The sequence below is a fragment of the Enhydra lutris genome, unplaced genomic scaffold (assembly GCF_002288905.1).
Source record: "Enhydra lutris kenyoni isolate GAN:26980312 unplaced genomic scaffold, ASM228890v2 scaffoldscaffold94, whole genome shotgun sequence".
Classification (NCBI taxonomy): Eukaryota; Metazoa; Chordata; class Mammalia; order Carnivora; family Mustelidae; genus Enhydra; species Enhydra lutris.
This window is the reverse complement of record NW_019154178.1, coordinates 4875631-4895933: the sequence shown is the minus strand read 5'-3', so window position 1 is coordinate 4895933 and position 20303 is coordinate 4875631. Positions and strand designations below refer to the sequence as shown.

The following is a 20303-nucleotide window of genomic DNA, read 5'->3' as shown; positions in this document are numbered from 1 at the left end:
CGCCCCCGGGGGGGGGGGAGGGGGTGCGGGGGGTAACGTTTGCGACTTTTGCGCCCCCCCCCCCCCCCCCCCCGCAGGAAAGAGCCAGTGCTCTGTGAAGCATGCTGTGCAGAAATACCTCCTTGGAGTAGGAGGAGGGAGACAGCCTGCTCTGCAAGCCGCTCTGCGCTGGTGTTTTCGCCGTGGCCTCACAAATCTGTGCTTTGTTGGCGTCGTCTCCCAGCACCCTTCCAGGGCCTGCCTGGGACCCGGCCTCTGTCCTACCCATGCGTTGCTTCTACTCCCCCATGCTGGCCTGCGGAGCAAGCTTTGGGCAGCTGTCTCTTGGCAGGGGACACTTTTTGAAGCAACTTGGATTTCTGTAGAGGAGAGTAGGGGGTCAGGATAGGGATGGGGCTGCTTCTGGGATAATTGTTGTGGGAATGAAAGGGCTGTTGAAAGATTAGAAGCCAGTGTGCCTGGGTACGAGGACCGGAGTCATAATCATACTTTGTCTTTGACCAGTGCCTTTTGTCCAGGCACTGAAAGGGCTTAACAAAATTCTGGCCTGAATAATATTATTCTTTGCTCTTTGGAATTTGCTCGAGGTGGGAGTGAGGCCCTATAAAAATAATGTGTTACAGTGGTATGAAAGGAAAAAGGCTAGGTACCCCGATTCACAGACAGGCCTTCGCCAAACAGGTCTGGTGAGAGTTGGCGGAATTAGATGAAATAACGTTTGCCACTTTTGAGATGGATTGAGATGGTTTCATGGAAATGTGGCCCTTTTCTTCCCCAGCTGTGGACTTGGTGGCTTCGTTGTAAGAGGAAAAAAGAAACCTTTTCGGTTCTTTCTTGGGGAAGGGTGCTCCTGAATTCTAATTTGGCTCTGCCTCTTACAATCCTTAGTGTCTGTGCCTCTAAGATCAGAGCTTGGCATCTGAGTGAACACAGAGCCCGAGCTCTCACCCCTATAGCTTGGTCTCTCCCATCTCTTGATTCGTGTGTAAGGTGGTATTTGGAGTCTGGCCCACCTCTTCATGTAACGAAGGCATGTCTTTCACAGAATTTATGGGTGATACATATGATTAAATTTACAACAGAAGATTCTTGCCTAGAGGACAAGGCTGAAGCTTTGTGTTAAGCCTCTGTGTGTGTAGTACCTGTCGCTGGGTATATGCCTGCTGGTGCAGGTTTGAGCTCCGTTCCTTCTTTCCCATCTCAGAAATCACTGCCAGCTACTCAGGTAAAGAGATGACCTCCCAAAGATATGTCTCTGTATGGAATTTAGACATGGGGGAGGGGGATCGGCTATGATTTTCAGCAGCTGACAAGCCCTGTTGAGCACACAGTCAAAACTGTCTCTTTTTTTAAAGGAGTCTCTACACCCAACGTGGGGCTCGAACTTACAACCCTGAGACCAAGACTTGCACGCTCCACTGACAGCTAGCCAGGCCCCCTCAAAAAATCATTTTTATGAAAATGACAAAGGCTGTGCGTGGTTAAATGTCTTGTCCCTTTTATCTTCTCTCCTAGATTATTTCCTAATTGTTCCATTCTCTTCCTCTCCTGAATGCAGGCTGGCCACTCTAAACATCATTCAAGATGTCCAGCAAAGGGAGCAGCGCAGATGGCAAAACAGACTTAGCCAATGGTAAGGGGCCACCTGAGGTTCTCCTCCTCCCCTGAAGGAAGTGGAGACCTGGGATTTTAGTGGAGGGAAGGAAGTCTTTCCTAGGCGTGGACTCTTCCTGTGTTGTTGTGTGTATAGACAACTACACAGGAGACACCCTGGACTCTCCGGGACTTTTGTTGCTTCAACCTCTGACTGTTTCCTAGAAGGTCAGGAATAGAGCTGTGCCATTAGGAGGAGTTCAGGTAGTTTGGAATTCTGAAAGGTGGTAAGAGTGGATGAAACCTAGGAGGAAAAGATCAGTTAGTGGTGGAAAGAAGGGAGCTGGGGGAGGGTAAGGTTCCCCAGCTGTAACGAGGGGTCTCTTTCTGCGGCAGGTCCTAGTTCGGTAGAGACAGCGGACGAGAGATGAAGTTACAGCCTAAACCGACTGGTGTGAGGGCTGGCCTCTGTTCTTTGTAGGGCCTGGCCAGGTGTGAACTCACTGGGTCTAGGGCATGTTTGAAGGTAGAATATCAAGATTTTAATAATGGGTTATTCGATTAATGCTTCAGCCCTGAGCCTCCTTCTGAACCGGAGAAATGCCCTTCAGGTATAATTGGGCGGCGCAGCACTCGGCATTCTGAGCACGTTGGTCAGGATTATAGGCTCAGTTCTGGTTGATGAGATTGGTAGAGCAGTGAAGTTGAGTAAGGGAAAGTAAGATTTGTCAACGTGCTGTTTATTGACCTGTGTTCTCTTCTTACCAGTGCTGTTCATTCATTTCTGTTAAGAAAAGTGAATCAGATTTTTGACTGGGCTTAGTTGAGAGACTCGGGGTTCTAGCGTGGTTTGAGGTATGTAGTTGATTTGGAAGTTGACCATCAGCTGGGTCAGGGATTGGCCGACTGTGGCCTGCGGGCCAGATCCAGCCTGCCCCTGCTTTTGTAAAGTTTGTTGGAACGCAGTCATGCCCCACTCATTCACATGGTGCTTACAGGCGCTTTTGTGCTCCAGCAGTGGACTTGAGTACTAGTGACAGAGATCCCTGTGGCCTGTGAAGGCCCTTGCTAGAAGAAATTTGCTGACCTCTGGATCTTGGTCATTGGCTGTGAGGGTCCCCTTGCTGAGCTCGTGACGTACTCTGGCCTTTATGTGAATGTGCTGGAGCCCCCAGGCCGTCTTGATTGGTTCATCACAATTTTAACAAGAAATGCTAGGAGTTTCGGTGTTTTTGTTTTCCTTCTCCCCAGAATCGAAGTGCGTGGCGCTTTACCCTTTCTCAGCACTCGCAGTTTCAAGGCCAGTTGTGTCTGAGAGACCACATCTGCCGAGCTTTCTCAGCACGCGGCGCTGTCTCAGCAGGTGTAGCTCCGATGAGCAAATGGCTGCACTTTCCCCCTTTCTCTTCCCGTTCCTACCCCCGTAGTTTCCACGCTGGGATCTTAGTTGAGGTGCTTTCTGAAAAGAGCTGTTTACAAGTCTCCCTACCTTCTGTCGCCGTTTGAACCAGCGCGCTTGTATTGTTCATCTGTTTTCCGTGGCGGGTTTTGCCTGAGGGTTTGTCGTGCAGGGGTTCCATGGCTGCAGAGATCTTTGGAACTTCTTGCTCTGCTCCTGGTGACTAAGCTGTCAGGAGCTACTTGGAATCCTTTCAGTGTCCTCGTGGGGTTGGGTAGCTGCTACCAGCATTGCACGGAGCTGCTCTGCTGTACCTCACAACTTCTCTTCTGGCGAGGTCAAGTTCGTAATCATCAGGAAAGGAGGCCGTGAACAGTGTTTAAAGTCCTCAGCCGCCTTCCTTCCTTCTACCTTGGCTTCAGCGTGGAGGCTGTGGTCACGTGGCTCCAGCACACTGCGGAGCGGGGCACTCGCGGGAATGCTATTTGGCTGCTGTTAGGTAGGCGAGTGCGGTGTCTGATCGCTGGGGCTTAGATTGCCCAGAGCGACCTAGTTCTTGGAGAACCACCAACATGGCCAGCCTGGATGTGGTGAGCTTCCCTTCTCAGATACCGCTCTCGTGGCCCTGCTTTTCATCAGTTTTGTGTGTGCGTCTTGATAAAGCTCTACCCCAATAAAGAGTTCCTGTAATTAGCAGTAGCATTGGCGTTGTCAGGTTAATGGAAGTCAGAATACGTTTATTAGTGAAAGGTGAGCAAAAACCCATCCTAATGATCACAGTTCCACTTGTCCCTGCTACTTCCTTCTGGTTGTTAGTGGATTTTAGGACCTCAGGGGCAGAAATTAGGATTTGAGAGGGGGGAGGAGCGGTGCTTTCTTGAAGTAGGAAATGATTCAACTCCCACCCATTGTCAGAATGATTTTCATCTGTTATTTTCTGTTTTTCTCTAAGAAGATGTCTATATCATTTCTTGCTGGGCATGGATGTTCTTTCCTCTTACATGTGGTTGAGTTATTCGGTGTGACTGGTGGATGTGCCTTGAGCAGGACAGAGCTTAAGGTGGTTGGTACTTGGGCACAGCCTGTCCATGCTTTGCAAGAGAGAGAGAATCGATCACTCTCGGGCCATCCTGGAGTTCTCCACTTGGTGTTGAAGTACCTTTATTTGCGTGTGGCTTTGGTCTTAATCTTTTCAGTTTCTTGTCCTTTACTCAGAAGGTAGTCTTGGTAAGCATATGAACAGAAACACTTTAATCGAAGTTGGTGTCCGGACCTTTGGGTGATGGTTTTTAGACTGAGGCGGGACATCCTTCTGATCACAATCCCATTTCCTTATTTCCCCCTCACTCCCCTCTTCTCACTGGCATGCAGGAAGCTTGTCTAGCAGTCCAGAGGAGATGTCTGGCGCTGAGGAGGGCCGGGAGACATCCTCAGGCATTGAAGTGGAGGCCTCGGACCTGAGCTTGAGCCTGACCGGGGATGATGGTGGCCCCAATCGCACCAGCACAGGAAGTCGGGGTACAGATACAGAGAGCTCGGGGGAAGACAAGGACTCCGACAGCATGGAGGACACTGGCCATTACTCCATCAACGATGAAAACCAGGTCCATGACCGATCAGAGGAAGAAGAGGAAGAGGAGGAGGAGGAGGAGCGTCCTAGGCGCCGGGTCCAGCGGAAGCGGGCCAGCCGGGACCAGGACTCGTCAGACGATGAGCGGGCCCTGGAGGACTGGGTGTCTTCGGAGACGTCCGCCCTGCCGCGCCCTCGCTGGCAAGCCCTCCCTGCTCTGCGGGAGCGGGAGCTGGGCTCCAGCGCCCGCTTCGTGTATGAGGCTTGTGGGGCGAGAGTCTTCGTGCAGCGTTTCCGCCTGCAGCATGGGCTGGAGGGCCATACTGGCTGTGTCAACACCCTGCACTTTAACCAACGCGGCACCTGGCTGGCCAGTGGCAGCGATGACCTGAAGGTGGTGGTTTGGGACTGGGTGCGGCGGCAGCCGGTACTGGACTTCGAGAGCGGCCACAAGAGCAACGTCTTCCAGGTGAGGCAAGGGAGCAGGACGGCAGCTGATAAAGGCGGGCGGCAGTTAGACGAGCCTGAGAGGCTGCAGAGGGAGCTGACGGGGAGCTGCGGTAGAAGGAGGCATCAGGACTAGTCCTGCCGCGGCTCCCGTGATGACTCAGAGGCGTCAAATGTCCTCAGAGACCCACGACAGCCTTTGTCTTTCCTAAGCACAGTGGTGGTTAGAAGCCTCCTTACCAGTGGGACGCTTGGAAGTCCTCAGGAAGGCACTCAGTGTGCCCTGGGGCAAGGCTCTAGAGCTAGACTGGGTTCGGTTCCTGGCCCTGCCCCTTATTAGCTTTGTGATTGTGGCCGATTCTTTAATCTCCGGCTTCAGTTTATCGGTGTGTAGCGTAGAACTAATAACACAGAGGACCAGGGCAGTTAATACAGCAATGGAAGTTAAGCAGTTTGGAACCAGGCATGGGGTTAGTGGAATCCTTTGGTTCGGTTGGTTGGAACCTTTGACGAGTATTTGTGAGCATTACTAGTCTCTGTTTGCTCATCAGCCCTACCCGTCATGTTGGTCCTATAGCACTGATTCCTCGGCATGACCTCTTCCCCAGCATCTCCTCTGGTTTCCTTTGTCTTTGTAGCAAATTTGTTTGCTTTCTGAATCAAGATAGATTTTCCTTCTTCTTTTCTTAAGTTTTTCCCCCAGTAAGCATAGTCCTAGTTCACCCGAGCACTTACCCTGTACCAGTTCAGCCTTGCAGAGTCCGTTGAAATGCTCTCGCATCAGAAGGTTTTCCTCCCTCTTCTTTCGCTCTGGGAAGAATGAACTTGAGCCCACGGTACAAGACTAGGAGAGCTAAGTTTCCAGCTGTGGTGCAACCAAAAGGATGGGTTATGTTTGTTATTACAGTTTCTCCCTCTCAAATTCACCTCCTCAGTTTCTTCTGTATGTCTCTTTTTTCATGAATACCCAGGCCAAGTTCCTTCCCAACAGCGGTGATTCCACCCTGGCCATGTGTGCCCGCGATGGGCAGGTGCGGGTAGCAGAGCTGTCTGCCACGCAGTGTTGCAAGAACACAAAGCGTGTGGCCCAGCACAAGGGAGCGTCCCACAAGGTAAGTGAGCTCTTGCCCCCATGGTTGTGTGGTCTCGCTCCTCCACCAAGGATCTCAGCCGGGGCCTTCCCAGATCTCTGCCCGTTGTGTCTTCTCTGTTATGGTCACCTGCCTCACTTCTTTTGTCCTAAAATTTGTAGATTAAAAAAGGATGAAAAGCAGCCACCCTTAACTTCTTGCAAGTGAAGTATTTGAAAGCTTTCTAGATCTTGCACATACAGCGCTCAGGCGATGATACCTAGGCCCTAAGCTGACCAGCGGTTGGTTTGGAAATCCTTGAGGTCTCCTGTGCCTTCCAAACCTCTTAAATTTCCCTTGATTGTATCTGGAACACTTTAACAGCTCCAAGGTCTTAGGGGCCGGCCCCTCATGTGTGAGAGCTCCCGCTTCTCTTAGCTCTCAGGGACAGCACTATTTATGGACGCCCTGTTTCGGACTGGGAATATAGAACAGACAGCCGTGGGGCGGCCAGTGAGGAGCCGAGAGCTCGTCTCAGAGCAGCCGTGCTGTAGAAGGATGGCGGCCCTCTCTCACAAACCCTAAGCAGTAGGTCGGTGGACGTGGGATATCCTTTTCTAGACCGAATGGCTCAGAAAAATATGGAAGTTAACCTGTTTCCTTGATTCTTAAGCCTGCCTTCAACCCGTTAGTTAACTAATTTTTGTAACTAAGGTGTAAGGAATGAAACTTGGGCACCATTTCTCTCCCCACCTGAGAGTTTAATTGATTTTCTTTGAGAATGAACCTTAATGGTTAATGTTTTTCTTTGGTATCTCTATTCGGATCCCTTGGGGACTTAGTTGAAATAGCAAAACTCCTGTGCTTTTGACTTGTTTGGAATAAATAAGCTGTAACAAATTCACATAGAACAAGAGAGAATGGGTTTATTAGTTCCTTTCCTGGGGTTTTACAGCAAAAAAGCTAGACATGTCTCTTGCTGAGACATTTAAAGTGCAGTCCTTCCTGAAGATAAAGGAATGAACTAGATGGCTTCTAATTCTAATCTGTAGAAACCTTTGTCTTAGGGCACCTGGGTGGCTCCATCATCTGCCTTTGGCTGAGGTCATGATCCCAGGGTCCTGGGATCGAGCCCCGCATCGGGCTCCCTGCTCGGCAGGAAGCCTGCTTCTCCCTCTTCCCACTCCCCCTGCTTGTGTTCCCTCTCTCGCTGTGTCTCTCTCTGTCAGATAGGTAAAATCCTTTAAAAAAAAAAAAAAAAAAAAAAAAAGAAAAAGAAACCTTTGTCTTTTTGTCCCTTAGTTGGCCCTGGAACCGGACTCTCCCTGTACGTTCCTATCTGCAGGTGAAGATGCGGTTGTCTTCACCATTGACCTCAGACAAGACCGGCCAGCTTCGTAAGTACAGCAGGAATGTTTTTACAGAAGTGGATCTCTTGGCCTTGAAAATACCCCACCTGTCCTAGGTAATATCCACGTGTCTGGCCCATCCGAAGGGTCCCTCCGTGCCTGTGCAAAGAAGCAGGTTGAGGGTTGGGCGCTGCTTCCCTTCTTTGTCGTGGTTGGTCTGCTGCTCGGCAGCACGGGACTGTTCGGTCTGCCTTCTGTCCTAAAACGAGCTTCAGCTGTCTTCTGTGTCGGCTGTAATCACGGGGTGATCTCCTCTCCACCCACTTGGGCGCCGCTCCGCTCCGCTTGCCCACGGGAAGCACATTACTCTGCAGAGCAGCTTAGCGATATGGTCTGATGGAGTTTTCAGTTCAATTATGTATAGAAACATGTAAGCAAAGGATAAGTCTTGCACGAAAATATTAGTGCCTGTAATAGAGTCTGTCATAACAGTTTCTTTTTACATGAATTTGAGACTCCTGGTTAATCACATCACTCCTCAGCCGTGTGATGTCCCGTAAAGAACAGAGCATCTTACTTGGATCTGGACAGACCTGGGACAGATTGCCCCTCAGGCACCGCTAACCATTCTGCAGCGCCGTTTCTCCAGCCTGAACTTGGGACATAACCAATCAGTATTTCTCTCTGTGATCTCCTTGAGTATTTTCGATAATGTCCTTGATGCCCCAGCATAGTGTCTGGCTCCACATTTGGAACTGTTTACATTATAGCTACCAGTTAGTTTAGCTTTAAAAATTTTAATTGTTCTTGTAATAAGTAAATATATCTTATTTTTTAAAAATTCAAATAATAAAGTATATTGACAGAATGTAAATTCTGTCTCATGCACACCTCTCTGCCCTCACTTTTCTGGCTATTGGTAGCCACTGTTAAAAATTTTGGAATACCTCTCCAGTCCTGTTTGTATACTTTTATGTATCTTAAGATAGACATATACAGTTCCCCTCGTAAATGGGATTAAATGTACATACGTATAAATACACACATGGAGTCCCCTGCAGTTTGCTTTCTTCATGTGGAAACATGTTTTAGAGATCTTTCTACATCCGACCATGAAGGTCTATTTAACCATGATAGTTAAAGCAGTGGTTTATTATAACAGTTTATTTAATTGCTACCTTGTTAATGAATTATCTACATTATTTATGGTCTTGTTAGTGTTAAAAATTATAACAAGTCTTGTATGTCATTACCGATGTTAACTAAGGGATGTTAATGATTTACAAAACATACGAGTAGAAGATAAGCTAATTTAGGAAATATAATCTCAGGGTTGGTTATTATTAGACTTTTATTTTTCTTTAATTTTTAAGATTTTATTTATGAGAGAGAGAGAGAGGGAGGGAGGGAGCGACTGAGTGAGCAGACAAGTGGAGGGAGCAGCAGGAAGAGGGAGAGGGAGCCTGATGTGGCTTGATCCCAGGAAACTGGGATCTTGACCTGAGCAGAAGGGGCTACTTTAACTGACTGAGCCACCAGGTGCCTCTTATTATTTTCTTTCTGTAGTTCCAGAGGGGAGAGGAAGCTCAGAGATGCAACCAATGGGCTAAGTTTGTTTGGTCTGCTCTGATAGAGAGTTGTGAAACAGAGTGGGAGCTTACCCTGTGCGCCAGCTCATAGGAAAACCACTGTTAGATCACAAGAAGTTGGAGACCATGTCGTGGGCAAAACAGATAACTTCGGCAGATTACTGAATTTGGAATGAAATGACAGAAGCAGTGGCTCTGGATGCAAGCACTGATGGATGGGCTAGAAATTCAAAGAGGGAATATAGGAGAAGCTTGAAGGAGGAGGAGGCCCAGATTCTGGATTTGGGGAAATAAGAGACTGAACTTTCAAGAAGTTTTTGCTTTAGGGGCTGAAGAAGTAGTAGAAAGCTTGACTGAGGTGGGGGACTGCGTGTAAGGTCATGGCTGGAAAGTCCAAGCTGTCTTTATGTGTGGAGCTAGTGCGTGAACATGCACACGTCAGAGGCATCCTTGTGTGAAGCTGGCATAGTGGGAGCTTCTCTTTTGTGTGTTTATGATAGCTAAGTCTCTGGAAGCTGGTGAGACTGGCTGACATTTTAGGAAAAGAGTTGGGTTTGGAGCTGTGGGTGGGATATTCCTTTAGCCAGTGGAAGCCCGTTTGAAATACTCTACAGAGGACTTCTTTGCCCTGATCGGTAGTTGTTTTTCCCTTTTTGTTGGAACATACCTGCTTACTAAAAGTAAGACTGATGAATCACAGACCTTGTACCCCTGAAACAAATAATACATTATTGAGTTATTTTAAAAAATGCAAATTTTAAGGCAAAATTTGGTAAGTTTGTTTCTTATGCTTTTGGGTGCTTCCTCCTCCTGATAGGAAAAAAAATTTTTTCTTTTCACCTGCTGCCATGATTAATCATTTTTATAGCCAGCTCCCTGGAAAACCCATGGTACTCTGCATTTATCCATTGGGAGAGAGAATTTTTCATTTCCGATGAGTACATTGAGGCATTAGGAAGATCGAGCTCGTTGTCAGGATTACAGGGTGGCGGAGCCCTGTTTCATAATCTGTCCCTTCAGTTTCTTCCTTCTGCTTCCACATGGTCAGCCTTATGTTTGTCTGCCTCTCTCCTTCTGAAAACCCACATTGCTGAGAAAATGCGATGATCTTGTGAAGAGCGGCAGCATCTGCTTTTCCCCGACGGAGACCTGATTCGAGCTGCCTCTCCTCTGGGCTAGTTTTGTTCCTTAAACTCAGTTTGGATATGTTTTCTACCTTGTGTTTTTGAGGGTTGTGAATGTGTGTGTTTTCCTTAATGACATTCATTTTCATGACTTTCATGCACTGTTTCTTTTTTCAAGATTTTATTTATTATTTATTTGAGGGACTGCATGCGAGCACGTAAGTTAGGGGGCAGGAGGGGCAGAGGGAGAAGGATAAGCAGGCTTGATACCAGGACACTAGGATCATGACCTGAGCTAAAGGCAGACGTTTGACTGACTGAGCCGCCCAGGCGCCCCCAGGTAGTCCTTAAGTGAAAAGCTGCAGAGATTTTAAAATCAAGTAAAATCTCTCCAGTCTAGAACTGCTTAGAGCAGTTCTAGACTGGAGGGACTTTGACCATGCAGAGAAGATGCTAAAATCATTTCTTTACAAAGAAACTCGTTGTCATGGTTCTATTTCTTTCAGTTTCCATAACAACAGAATGCACAAAACCGTAGAATTAAAAAGGAAAGCTAGAACCCAGCCCTTTCCTTCCCTGTCTTTCCTTTCCTGTAAATTCATTAATCTCTATGATAGCATATTTGACTGGCTGGACACTTGGATTCGGGAAAAGTATTCATAGTGCCACCCTTAAGCTGGGACAGGCAGGGCTATTTAGCCAGAATCTTCTGGCTAAAACTAAAATTTTAGAGGGTTTTACTCAGGACCCCAAAGACCTCCTAAGGATCACCCTTTTTTTGTGGTACAACCAGAGGAGTAATTTAGAGATGATTTTTCCAGTTTTAGAAATAGCTGTCTCCATACGAATCTCTCCTCACCTGCTTCAGACAAAGGAAGAATGCTGCTTTCCTTTGGGCTGTCCTGTGCTAGAGTTAAGGCTTGTCATTTTTCGGTGTGCATTTTTAGAGCTGGGTTGTAAGTGACACTTCTGTGGAATCTGGGAAGTAGGTTTCTTTCTTTCTTTCTTTCTTTCTTTCTTTCTTTCTTTTTTTAAGATTTTATTTATTTGGGAGAGAGAGAAAGAAGGAGGGCACAGGCAGGGGAGAGAGGGACCCCGGGAGATGGAGAAGCAGTCTCCCCGCTGAGCAGGGAGCCCGACTCAGGGCTTGATCATGACCAGAGCCGAAGACAGACCTTAACTGACTGAGCCACCCAGGTGCGCCTAGGAGGTAGATTCTAACCTTAAGGTCTTTTCTGGCCACTGTTTTTATGATTCATCCTCCTCTTGCTCCCTGCTCCCAGATGGATTGGGAGGATGTATTTATATCGATGGGAAGATGTGGGTGGTATCGTTTGTTTAATGATAGCTTATCATCGTGTTGGACTCCGGCTAAACCAACACTACCTGAGAAGCAGTACTTTCATATACTTTAATTTACACGTCTTGAGGAACACCAGAAAATGACTTCACTACACGTTTGTTTTTCCTTCCCCAAGGTAGCATTTATTAAATATATGTGGAGGTGATTTTTGTTTTTTTCTTGTTCCAGTGTTCAAAACAAAACTTTTTTCTTGCTTTCACAGTGAGAATCTGGTCTTTTTTTTCTTTTTTTTAAGATTTTGTTTATTTATTTGGCAGAGAGACACAGCGAGAGAGGGAACACAAGCAGGGGGAGTGGGAGAGGGAGAAGCAGGCTTCCTGCCGAGCCAGGAGTCCATTGCGGGGCCTGATCCCAGGACCCTGGGATCATGACCTGAAGGCAGATGCTTAACGACTGAGCCACCCAGGCGCCCCGAGAATCTGGTCTTACTAGCTGTGTCTGCATTATTCTCTGTGCTCTCTTTTGTTGTGACCATCTGCGTCTTTTAGAGAATATAACTTTTACACTCTTCTACTCTTGAAGGAAACTGGTGGTGACAAAAGAAAAGGAGAAGAAAGTGGGGCTGTATACGATCTATGTGAATCCTGCCAATACCCACCAGTTTGCAGTGGGTGGACGAGATCAGTTTGTAAGGTGAGTCCGGCTCTTTTGTGTTAAGACTTAGAGACTGATGCATTGGGGACCACCAGGTGTCCTTTGTGGCACATGAGAATGGGCTCAGAATCCATTAACCACCATCTTGAACTTTTTACCCCCTTCCAAAGAGCTTAAGCTTCTTCTGAGGCACTCTGTCCTGTGATGTAACAGTAGGAATTCCTGAGGGATAGCTTACCATGTTACAGAGATTGTCAAGTTCTTTTTTTTTTTTTTTTTTTTTTTTAAGATTTTATTTACTTGAGAAAGCACGCAAGAGAAAGCATGGGGCGGGTTTGGTGGGGGAGCGGGGCGCAGACGGAGAAGCAGACTTCCTGCTGAGTAAGGAGCCTGATGGGCTGCATCCCAGGACCCTGGGATCATGACCTGAGCCGAAGGCAGATGCTCCAGGCATAGGAGATTGCCATGTTTTAAAGAAGTTTGATGAATTGACCAAGGTCCCCACATAGCAGCTGTGACATAAATCTGGGTTTACTAGCAATCGATGTATTAGTAAATATTTTCCACCATTTTTCGTATATAAATTAACATGTACTAGAAATTTTGAAGGCTGGCTTCAGATACAGAAATGACATGAGTGGGAGTACTCAGTGTGAGCTCTGGGTTTTTGACTCCCACTGTCCTGTTTTCTTTCTCCTTAGTGATATCTTTGTTACTGTGAATGTTGTAACACAGGCTGTTGAGGCATATCCTAAGGAAAAGAGTTCAGAGGTTCAATCCCCATGTGTATCACTTAGTTTCCTTCTGGCCCTTAGTCACAAACTGTATCCCCTCCCTACCCAGTTGGCCTATTTGAGCTCTGTTTCTGTGGTTATACTCTCCGGCTTTGCTCAGGGATCATCAGTTTGAAAAGGAGGAGGGAGAGGATCGCTAGAAAAATGAATGATTTTTTGCTTTCCTGATTGGGGTGGGGGGTGAAAAGCATTATTTTCCTTTTAAAATAAGAGCACTTTTTTTTTCATAATGATTCTGAGATTAATTTCACTGATATATATCATGGGGTTAGAGTAAGTTTTTAGAAATACATGAAAGGGACACCTGGGTGGCTCAGTGTTAAGCCTCTGCCTTCGGCTCAGGTCATGATATCAGGGTCCTGGGATCGAGTCCCGCATCGGGCTCTCTGCTCAGCGGGGAGCCTGCTTCCTCCTTTCTCTGCCTGCCTCTCTGCCTGCTTGTGATCTGTCTCTGTCAAAGAAATAAATAAAAATTAAAAAAAAAGAAAAAAATACATGAAAGATGACCTTCCCTTGTTCAAGAATCCTGCCACAAGAGAATTAGACAACTTTGTGCCTATTTCCTGTGTCCCTTGCTTTCCAAATTCTTACCCTTTATTCACCAGTAGTAAATACGTAGGAATAGTGTTTTTGTTTTTAATAAGCTATTGATCGAAAAGGGTTGTAGTTGTCAGGTGTTGCCTCCTCCAAATAAAGCATTTACTGAAATTTCTGGTTTGGATTTCCTGCTTAGTTAGAGCTTTGGACTGCTTGAAAAGTCTGTATCTGTAGATAATCCAACCACTAGGTCCTTGATGTTTGGAGGAGACTAGAGCAGTTGGCTTTATCCAGAACTGCAGTTGATAATGCCTTAATCCAAAGCTGATAATGTTGCCAGGGTTAGACTAAGGCTGGAAATCAGTTTCAACATTTTAGCACAAGGAGGAATACTTAGATTTTCTGTCTCTCTCTTTTTTTTTTTTTTTTAAAGGGTTTATTTATTTATTTGACAGAGATCACAAGCAGACAGAGAGGCAGGCAGAGAGAAAGAGAGAGAGGAGGAAGCAGGCTCCCTGCTAAGCAGAGAGCCCGATGTGGGGCTCGATCCCAGGACTCTGAGATCATGACCTGAGCCTAAGGCAGAGGCTTTAACCCAATGAGCCGCCCAGGTGCCCTGGATTTTCTATCAGCTCAATAGCCTCTGTCCCTTTGTAGATTGCAAATTTTTTTAGCAGATGTAAGCTGTTACTCGGCGTGTGTAGGTTTGGAGGCACACTGACCCCGTGCAAGTAGGTGGTCCTTCAAGCACCCCAGCTCTTCTCTGACATTAGGCTTGTTCAGTTTCTCTGGCACCTCTTCAGTTCAGCCAGTTGAATGTTTTGGGATTTCCCCTTTTTTTTTTTTTTTTAAAGAATTTATTTATTTATCTGACAGACAGAGATCACAGGTAGGCAGAGAGGCAGGCAGAGTGGGGGCGGGGGGGAAGCAGGCTCCCCGCTGAGCAGAGAGCTGGATGTGGGGCTCCATCCCAGGACCCTGGGATCATGACCCAAGCGGAAGGCAGAGGCTTTAACCCAGGGAGCCATCCAGGCGCCCCGGATTTCCCCTTTCTGATTATTTCTTTGAAGGGTCCTAAAGAGCTCACCTTCCAGTACAAATCTGGAAATATTTTTGATGAATATTTTGTATCATGACGCCATTAGCTTTCATTCCTAGCCTGAAGGAATTCCTTAAGGGAATACAGAGAAATTGCTTACTCATCCTCAAGGCCTTTGCATCATGAACACTGCATTTTGGTTTAGTATTGTGAAGCATTTAAAGGAAGCCTAGAGAGACCTGCTTTTTGGCCTATAGCCAGAAAAGGGGTGGGGGAAGAAAGGAAAAAGTAGGCAAATGGAGGTGGTGGAGGCGTGGGTGCCTACTACTGGATCCTACTTAGGTAGGATTAGGTTTATGAATTGACGGGAGTGAGGAAAAGGAGAAAGTATCAGATGAATGAATCCTGGTGTGTTGACATGTAAATTTATTGGTAAAGGATTTGGTATAGGCCCTGGTCGATAAACACTCAATAAATAGTCCCTTTGCTTTTCTGTCCTTAGGCCGATATCAGCAACACCGAGAGAACGCTAGATTTAAGGGCAGGGGCAGGTGGTGGGCAGGCTGGGGTGGGGAGGTGTGGGGAGAAGAGATGAGGAGGGAAGAGAGAGGCTTAAGGTAACAAGCTAATGGGTACGTGAAGGCCTGTGGAGATGCCATAAGGGTGTCGAGACTGTGTTGAAACCACGCTGGATTTGAAGGGCACAGGAAGAATCAATGTTGTGAAGATGTCACTCTTTCTCGACTTGATCTGTTGATTCAGTGCAATTCCAGTAAAAATCCCAGCAAGTTATTTTGTGGATGGTGATAAACTGATTTTAGAGTTTGTGTAGAGAGGCAAGAGATCTGTAATAGCCAACACAGTACGGAAGGGGAAGAACAGAGTTGGAGGACCGATAACCCCGGCTTCAAGACGTCCCGTAAAGTTGCAGTCACGGAGACAGTGCAGTATTGGCAGAAGAATAGACGAGTAGATCCGTGGAACAGCGCAGCGAGCCCTGCATTGACACACGTCAGTGTAGTCGACGGATCTTTGACAAGGTTGCTCAGGCAGTACAGTGGGGCCGAGAGGATCTGCCCACCAAGCGGTGCCAGAGCGGCTGCGCGTCCACACGTGGAAAATGGAATCTAGACAGACCCTACACCCTTCACAGAAACTGACTCGGATGGATCACAGACCTAAAAGTAAAACCCCACCCTATAAAACTTCTAGAAGATCACATAGGAGAAAACCTGGATGACCTTTGGTATGGTGGTGGCTTTTATTTTTGATTTAATAAATTGTTACTTTCCGGAATGTCCAGTCGCGGCTCTGTTCATGCATCTTCACTGGCAGCTCGGGCACCTCCCCGCTCGGCGCTGCTGGCGGAAGCTCCCTGAGCTCTGTGCTCTGTGCTTTGAGACCGATTCAGTAAGGATTTCGCTGAGGAGCTCCTGAAAGGCTGCCCGGCCAGAGGATGTCGCTTCCTCAGTCTCTCAGAGACAACAGCTACAGTGAAAAGCTTATAGTTGGGAACTTCCTTATAGAGTTAGTCACGTGTTGCTTTGTCACACAAGACCAGGTTACTGAGATTGTCCCAGACTTTTCCTTTGGACCACTTCTTTTTGGCCTTGCCCCCAGATTTGTTCACTGGGCCTTTGTCTTTTTTGGTTGGCTTTCCGGCATCTTCCTCCTTGTCCTTGGGAGGTGTTGGGAGGCTTGGAGAGCAGTGGCCACGCCTGCAGCCTTGCTGAGATGTCGGACAAAAAGTGGTGATGCCTTTTTAGATATAATTCCAGCAACATGATTTGTGAAGTAGTTGATAAGGTACACTTCGTTAAAATGAAAAACTTCTGCTCTGTGCAAGAGAATTGAAAGACAAATCACAGGTTGGGATTTAATACTTGCAAAAGGCATATCTGATAGAAGACTGTTAGGTAAAATACACGAAGAGCTCTTAAAACTCGACAAGGAGAAAGCCCAATTAAAAAATGGGTCCAAGACCTTAACACCTCGCTGAAGAAGGTATATAGATCGCAAATAAATATGTAAAAGGTTGTTCCATGTCCTGGGTCATCAGGAAAATGCATACTAACGACGAGATACTGCTCCGGAACACTGACAGCACCAGATCCTGGCCGGGTGCGGAGCCACAGGAATTCTCATTTATTGCTGGTGGGAGTGCGGGACGCTACAGCCACACCGGAAGCCAGTTGGTGGTTTCACACAAAACTAAACATGCTATTCCTGCACCATCCAGCAGCCGTGCTCCTTGGTGTTTGCCCAGTGGAGCTGAGAAGTACGTGCACTCAGACACCTGCACACGGATGTGTGGAGCAGCTTTCTTCGCTGTTGGTGAAACTTGGAAACAACTGTGGTGTGACTGGTGCATCAAGATGCTGGACCAGGGTTTGGTGCTCAAGAAGAAGCGAGCCGTCCAGACGTGAAGACGCAGAGGACCATGAAGTGCGTGTTATGCCAGTCTGGAAAGGCTGTATACTATATGATTCCAAGCGTATGACATTCAGGAAAAGGCAAAAAACTATGGACGCGATAAAAATGCTGGTGGTTTTCAGGGGTCGGGGCGGGGAAGAGAGGAACAGGCAGAGCACAGAGGATTTTCAGGGCAGTGAAAATGCTCCGTATGGCATCATAACGATGGATCTGTGTCCTGCATTTGTCTAAACCTGTAGAAGATGCATCAGGAGCAAACGCCCGGGTGGTCGCAGTATGTCAGTGTAGGTTCATCCTTGGAAAAAGCCTACAAAAACCGTTCTGGTGAGTGGTGTTGATAGTGTTGAGGTGATGTGTGTGCGGGCAGAGAGTGAGGGAAACCCCTGCCACCCCCGAGTAGTATCGTAAACCTAAAACTGCCCGAAAAAATAAAGTCTCTGATGTTTAAAAAAAATAAATTTTTTAAATACCAAGAGCCTGTCCTGTGCTTCGAAAATAGGGGACTAATTCGTATTCATCTTTGTATCCGCACCGTCTAGCACAGGAGCTGGCAAACTCTACTACCTGTTTTGTTTTGTTTTCTTTTTAGTTTTGAGAGAGAGAGCAAGCAGGAGCTGGGGGAGGGGTAAGGGGAGAGGGACAGGCTGACCCCTGGCCGAGTGGGAGCCTGACGCAGGGCTCCATCCCAGGACCATGAGATCGTGACCTGAGCCAAAGTCAGATGCTTAACTGAGCCACGCAGATGCCCCTATACTGCCTGTTTTTTATAAATAAAGTTTTATTGGAACACAGCCATGGCCATTTATTTACATATTATCCAAGGCTGCTTTCATGCTCCAGCGGCAGAGTTTGGTAGTTGTGACAGGGACCAGATGGCCTGACAGCTTAAAACATCTCCGGTCTTACCATTTCAGATCAAGTTTGCCAACCCCCAGTCTAGCGTCCTATCTAGAGTGTAGTAGGTTCTTCTTAAATAGTTAGGGAAGAGAGGGGAAGGAAGGTAAGGGTTTGCTCAGAAAGAGGAAGAGCAGAGAGCCTTCCATACCGAGGAACACCGAATGGGCCATACACCAAAATATTGAATACTTAAATGTGTTTTACTAATTTGCTGACTTAGAGAGTTTACGGTGGCTTAGTGATATTTAAGAGCTGTTGATTAGGCTTTGTTTACATCAGATGATCAGCTGCTGTGTTTGCTGAGGAGGAGTACTTGTAGCAGTCTCCTGTTTGTCTTTTCTTTTTTCGGGGTTCACTTAGCAAACATTTCCGGACAATTCTCTTAATGTAGGACGTTAAGCAGGAAGTTGTGGGGAACACAGACATGTATTGATTCGTTCCTCCATTCCTCCCGTGCTACAGAGCACTCTAATGCTAGCCCACAGCTAAATAGACCTCGCCTTTGAGGAACATTCTGGAGAAACAGGTATATTAAGGATAAAAATTGTTAAGTACATGCCCAGGATTACTCCACTGCTAAGCAGCAGAGTCAGTGTTTGACCTCAGACTCCTTAAACCCGGGAGAAACCACTTCTTCATGCTGTTCTTTCTCACAGAGGAAATTCTCAAACCAAACGGGACATGAGGATCGCGGGTAGAGGGGCCGGACGGGCCGGTGCGGGTAGAGGTAGGACACAGGCTATGACACGTGACACAGTGTGTTCGAGGAAGCCTCGCTCTTTTTTGCTTGTTCTCGTATAATGTACAGGTTCTTGGAGAAGAGGTGGAGAGTCCTAAGAGATGGAATTTGGACTTTATTTAGAAGAAAAATACAGAATCACTGGAGAGATTTTAAGCGGGGAGTTTGCATAAAATGTTGCATTTTAGAATAATTCCGGCAACAGCATGAGCAAGGAAGTCAGTTAGAGGGATACTACAAATAACCTAGGCCAAACCTCCCTCTGCATCATGGTTTCCCTGTAGAGTCAGAGGAGAACTTCAGACCAAAGATCTGGGGAGTATCAGCGTTGAAGAGAGAAAGACCGACAAGCTCGTGAACGCCGGGGAGGGGTGGTTGGTCACCACCGCCCGGATGGTGTCAAGAGGAGAGGGAGAGGCCCAGAGAGTGGCCTGTGGGTGGAGGCTGTCGGGCCACCGGTCACTCGAGCCAGGGAGGCCTCACCAGCGGGTTGAGGGCCCAAGCTAGATCGTGATGGATTGAGAAGGGAACAGGAAACGACGCGACAACACTGAACGCAGGTTGCTTTTTCCAGTAGTTTGACTATGAGAGGGAAGGACAGAAAAAGCAATAATGGAAAGTCAGGAGAGGGAGGGAGGGTGTTTAGGAAATGGGCAGACAGGCACGAGGGAGAGGTCGAGGACTGGACTTGGCGAAGCCGGTCCTCGGAGTGGGGAAAGCACAGCTGTGGAGAGGAGCGCCGAGATGGGGGGAAGCACACCGGCTGAGGCTTGTTCCTGCCGTATGCCCAGCACCTGACAGGATACCTGGCTGATGACATCTGTCCTAGGTGTTGGAATGAAGGGTCAGAGTTTGGATCACAGAGATGAGGAGTGGTGACAGTGGTTGGATGGGAATGAAGGCAGGAGGAAAGAAGTCTTGAGGAGATCCTGGGCGGGGGCTGGGGGGTGTAATCGTCACCGTGAGGAGCGAGAGGGTGAATGGGCCAAGTTAGAGGCCACGACAGGCTTGAAGACCCACGGACTTCTAGAAGCCTGGCCTCTGTAGCAGTAAAGGCTGTTGGGGAATTTTCGGTGGAAATAAACAGCGATTAAAAGCTGAGAGGAGAGAGAAGCCACTTGGGTTCATGTGATTCAGGGTTCCGCTTGAACTGGGGAGTGTCTGGGTGAGAGTCAGGATTCGGAAAGGGCTGGGAGAGGAGGGCCTTCTGGGAAGAGTGGGAGCCGGGATCCCGGTGCGGTGACATCCTTTATCTGTCCTGACGTCCAGCTCCCGGCTCTTGCTGCCCTGCTTTGCAGTTCTCCAAGGGATCAGTTTGTAAGTTTTGGGGTTTTTTTTTTAGATTTTTTTTTTTTTTTTACAGAGAAAGAGAGCACAAGCAGGGGGAAAAGGAGAGGGACAAGCGGGCTCCCCACTGAGCAGGGAGCCCACTGTGGGCTCCTGGGACCCTGGGATCAAGACCTGAGCTAGAGGCAGATGCTTAATGACTGAGCCACCCAGGTGCCCCGGGCGTTCGTTAAATTTTAACATTTTATTGTTTCTTCCATTACAGGATTTACGACCAGCGAAAAATCGATGAGAACGAGAACAATGGCGTGCTCAAGAAATTCTGTCCTCATCACCTGGTAAGATTCACGAGGGGCCAGTGGTTCCCAGCTTTCCTAACTCAAGCCCAGGGCTGTCCCCAGAATCGTTGGCATGGAGTTGCTTGGACTTTCGAGTCCGTTCCCTGGATTTGAGTCCCGGCTCCGCCACTTACCAGCTTT

General features: G+C 47.6%; 1 protein-coding gene across 5 annotated transcripts in view; it reads left to right on the top strand.

Annotated features, from left to right (window-relative positions):
* Window positions 1-20303, top strand: part of LOC111138861 (DDB1 and CUL4 associated factor 8) — a 42571-nt gene that overhangs the window by 12902 nt on the left and 9366 nt on the right. For all 5 annotated transcript variants that reach the window (XM_022490786.1, XM_022490787.1, XM_022490785.1 and 2 more), the window contains 6 exons: window positions 1559-1633; window positions 4364-5031; window positions 5981-6121; window positions 7382-7476; window positions 12027-12137; window positions 20090-20162. In XM_022490786.1, the coding sequence (XP_022346494.1) occupies window positions 1585-1633; window positions 4364-5031; window positions 5981-6121; window positions 7382-7476; window positions 12027-12137; window positions 20090-20162 (1137 nt within the window). In that variant the 5' untranslated portion in view covers window positions 1559-1584. The remainder of the gene's footprint in view (window positions 1-1558; window positions 1634-4363; window positions 5032-5980; window positions 6122-7381; window positions 7477-12026; window positions 12138-20089; window positions 20163-20303) is intronic.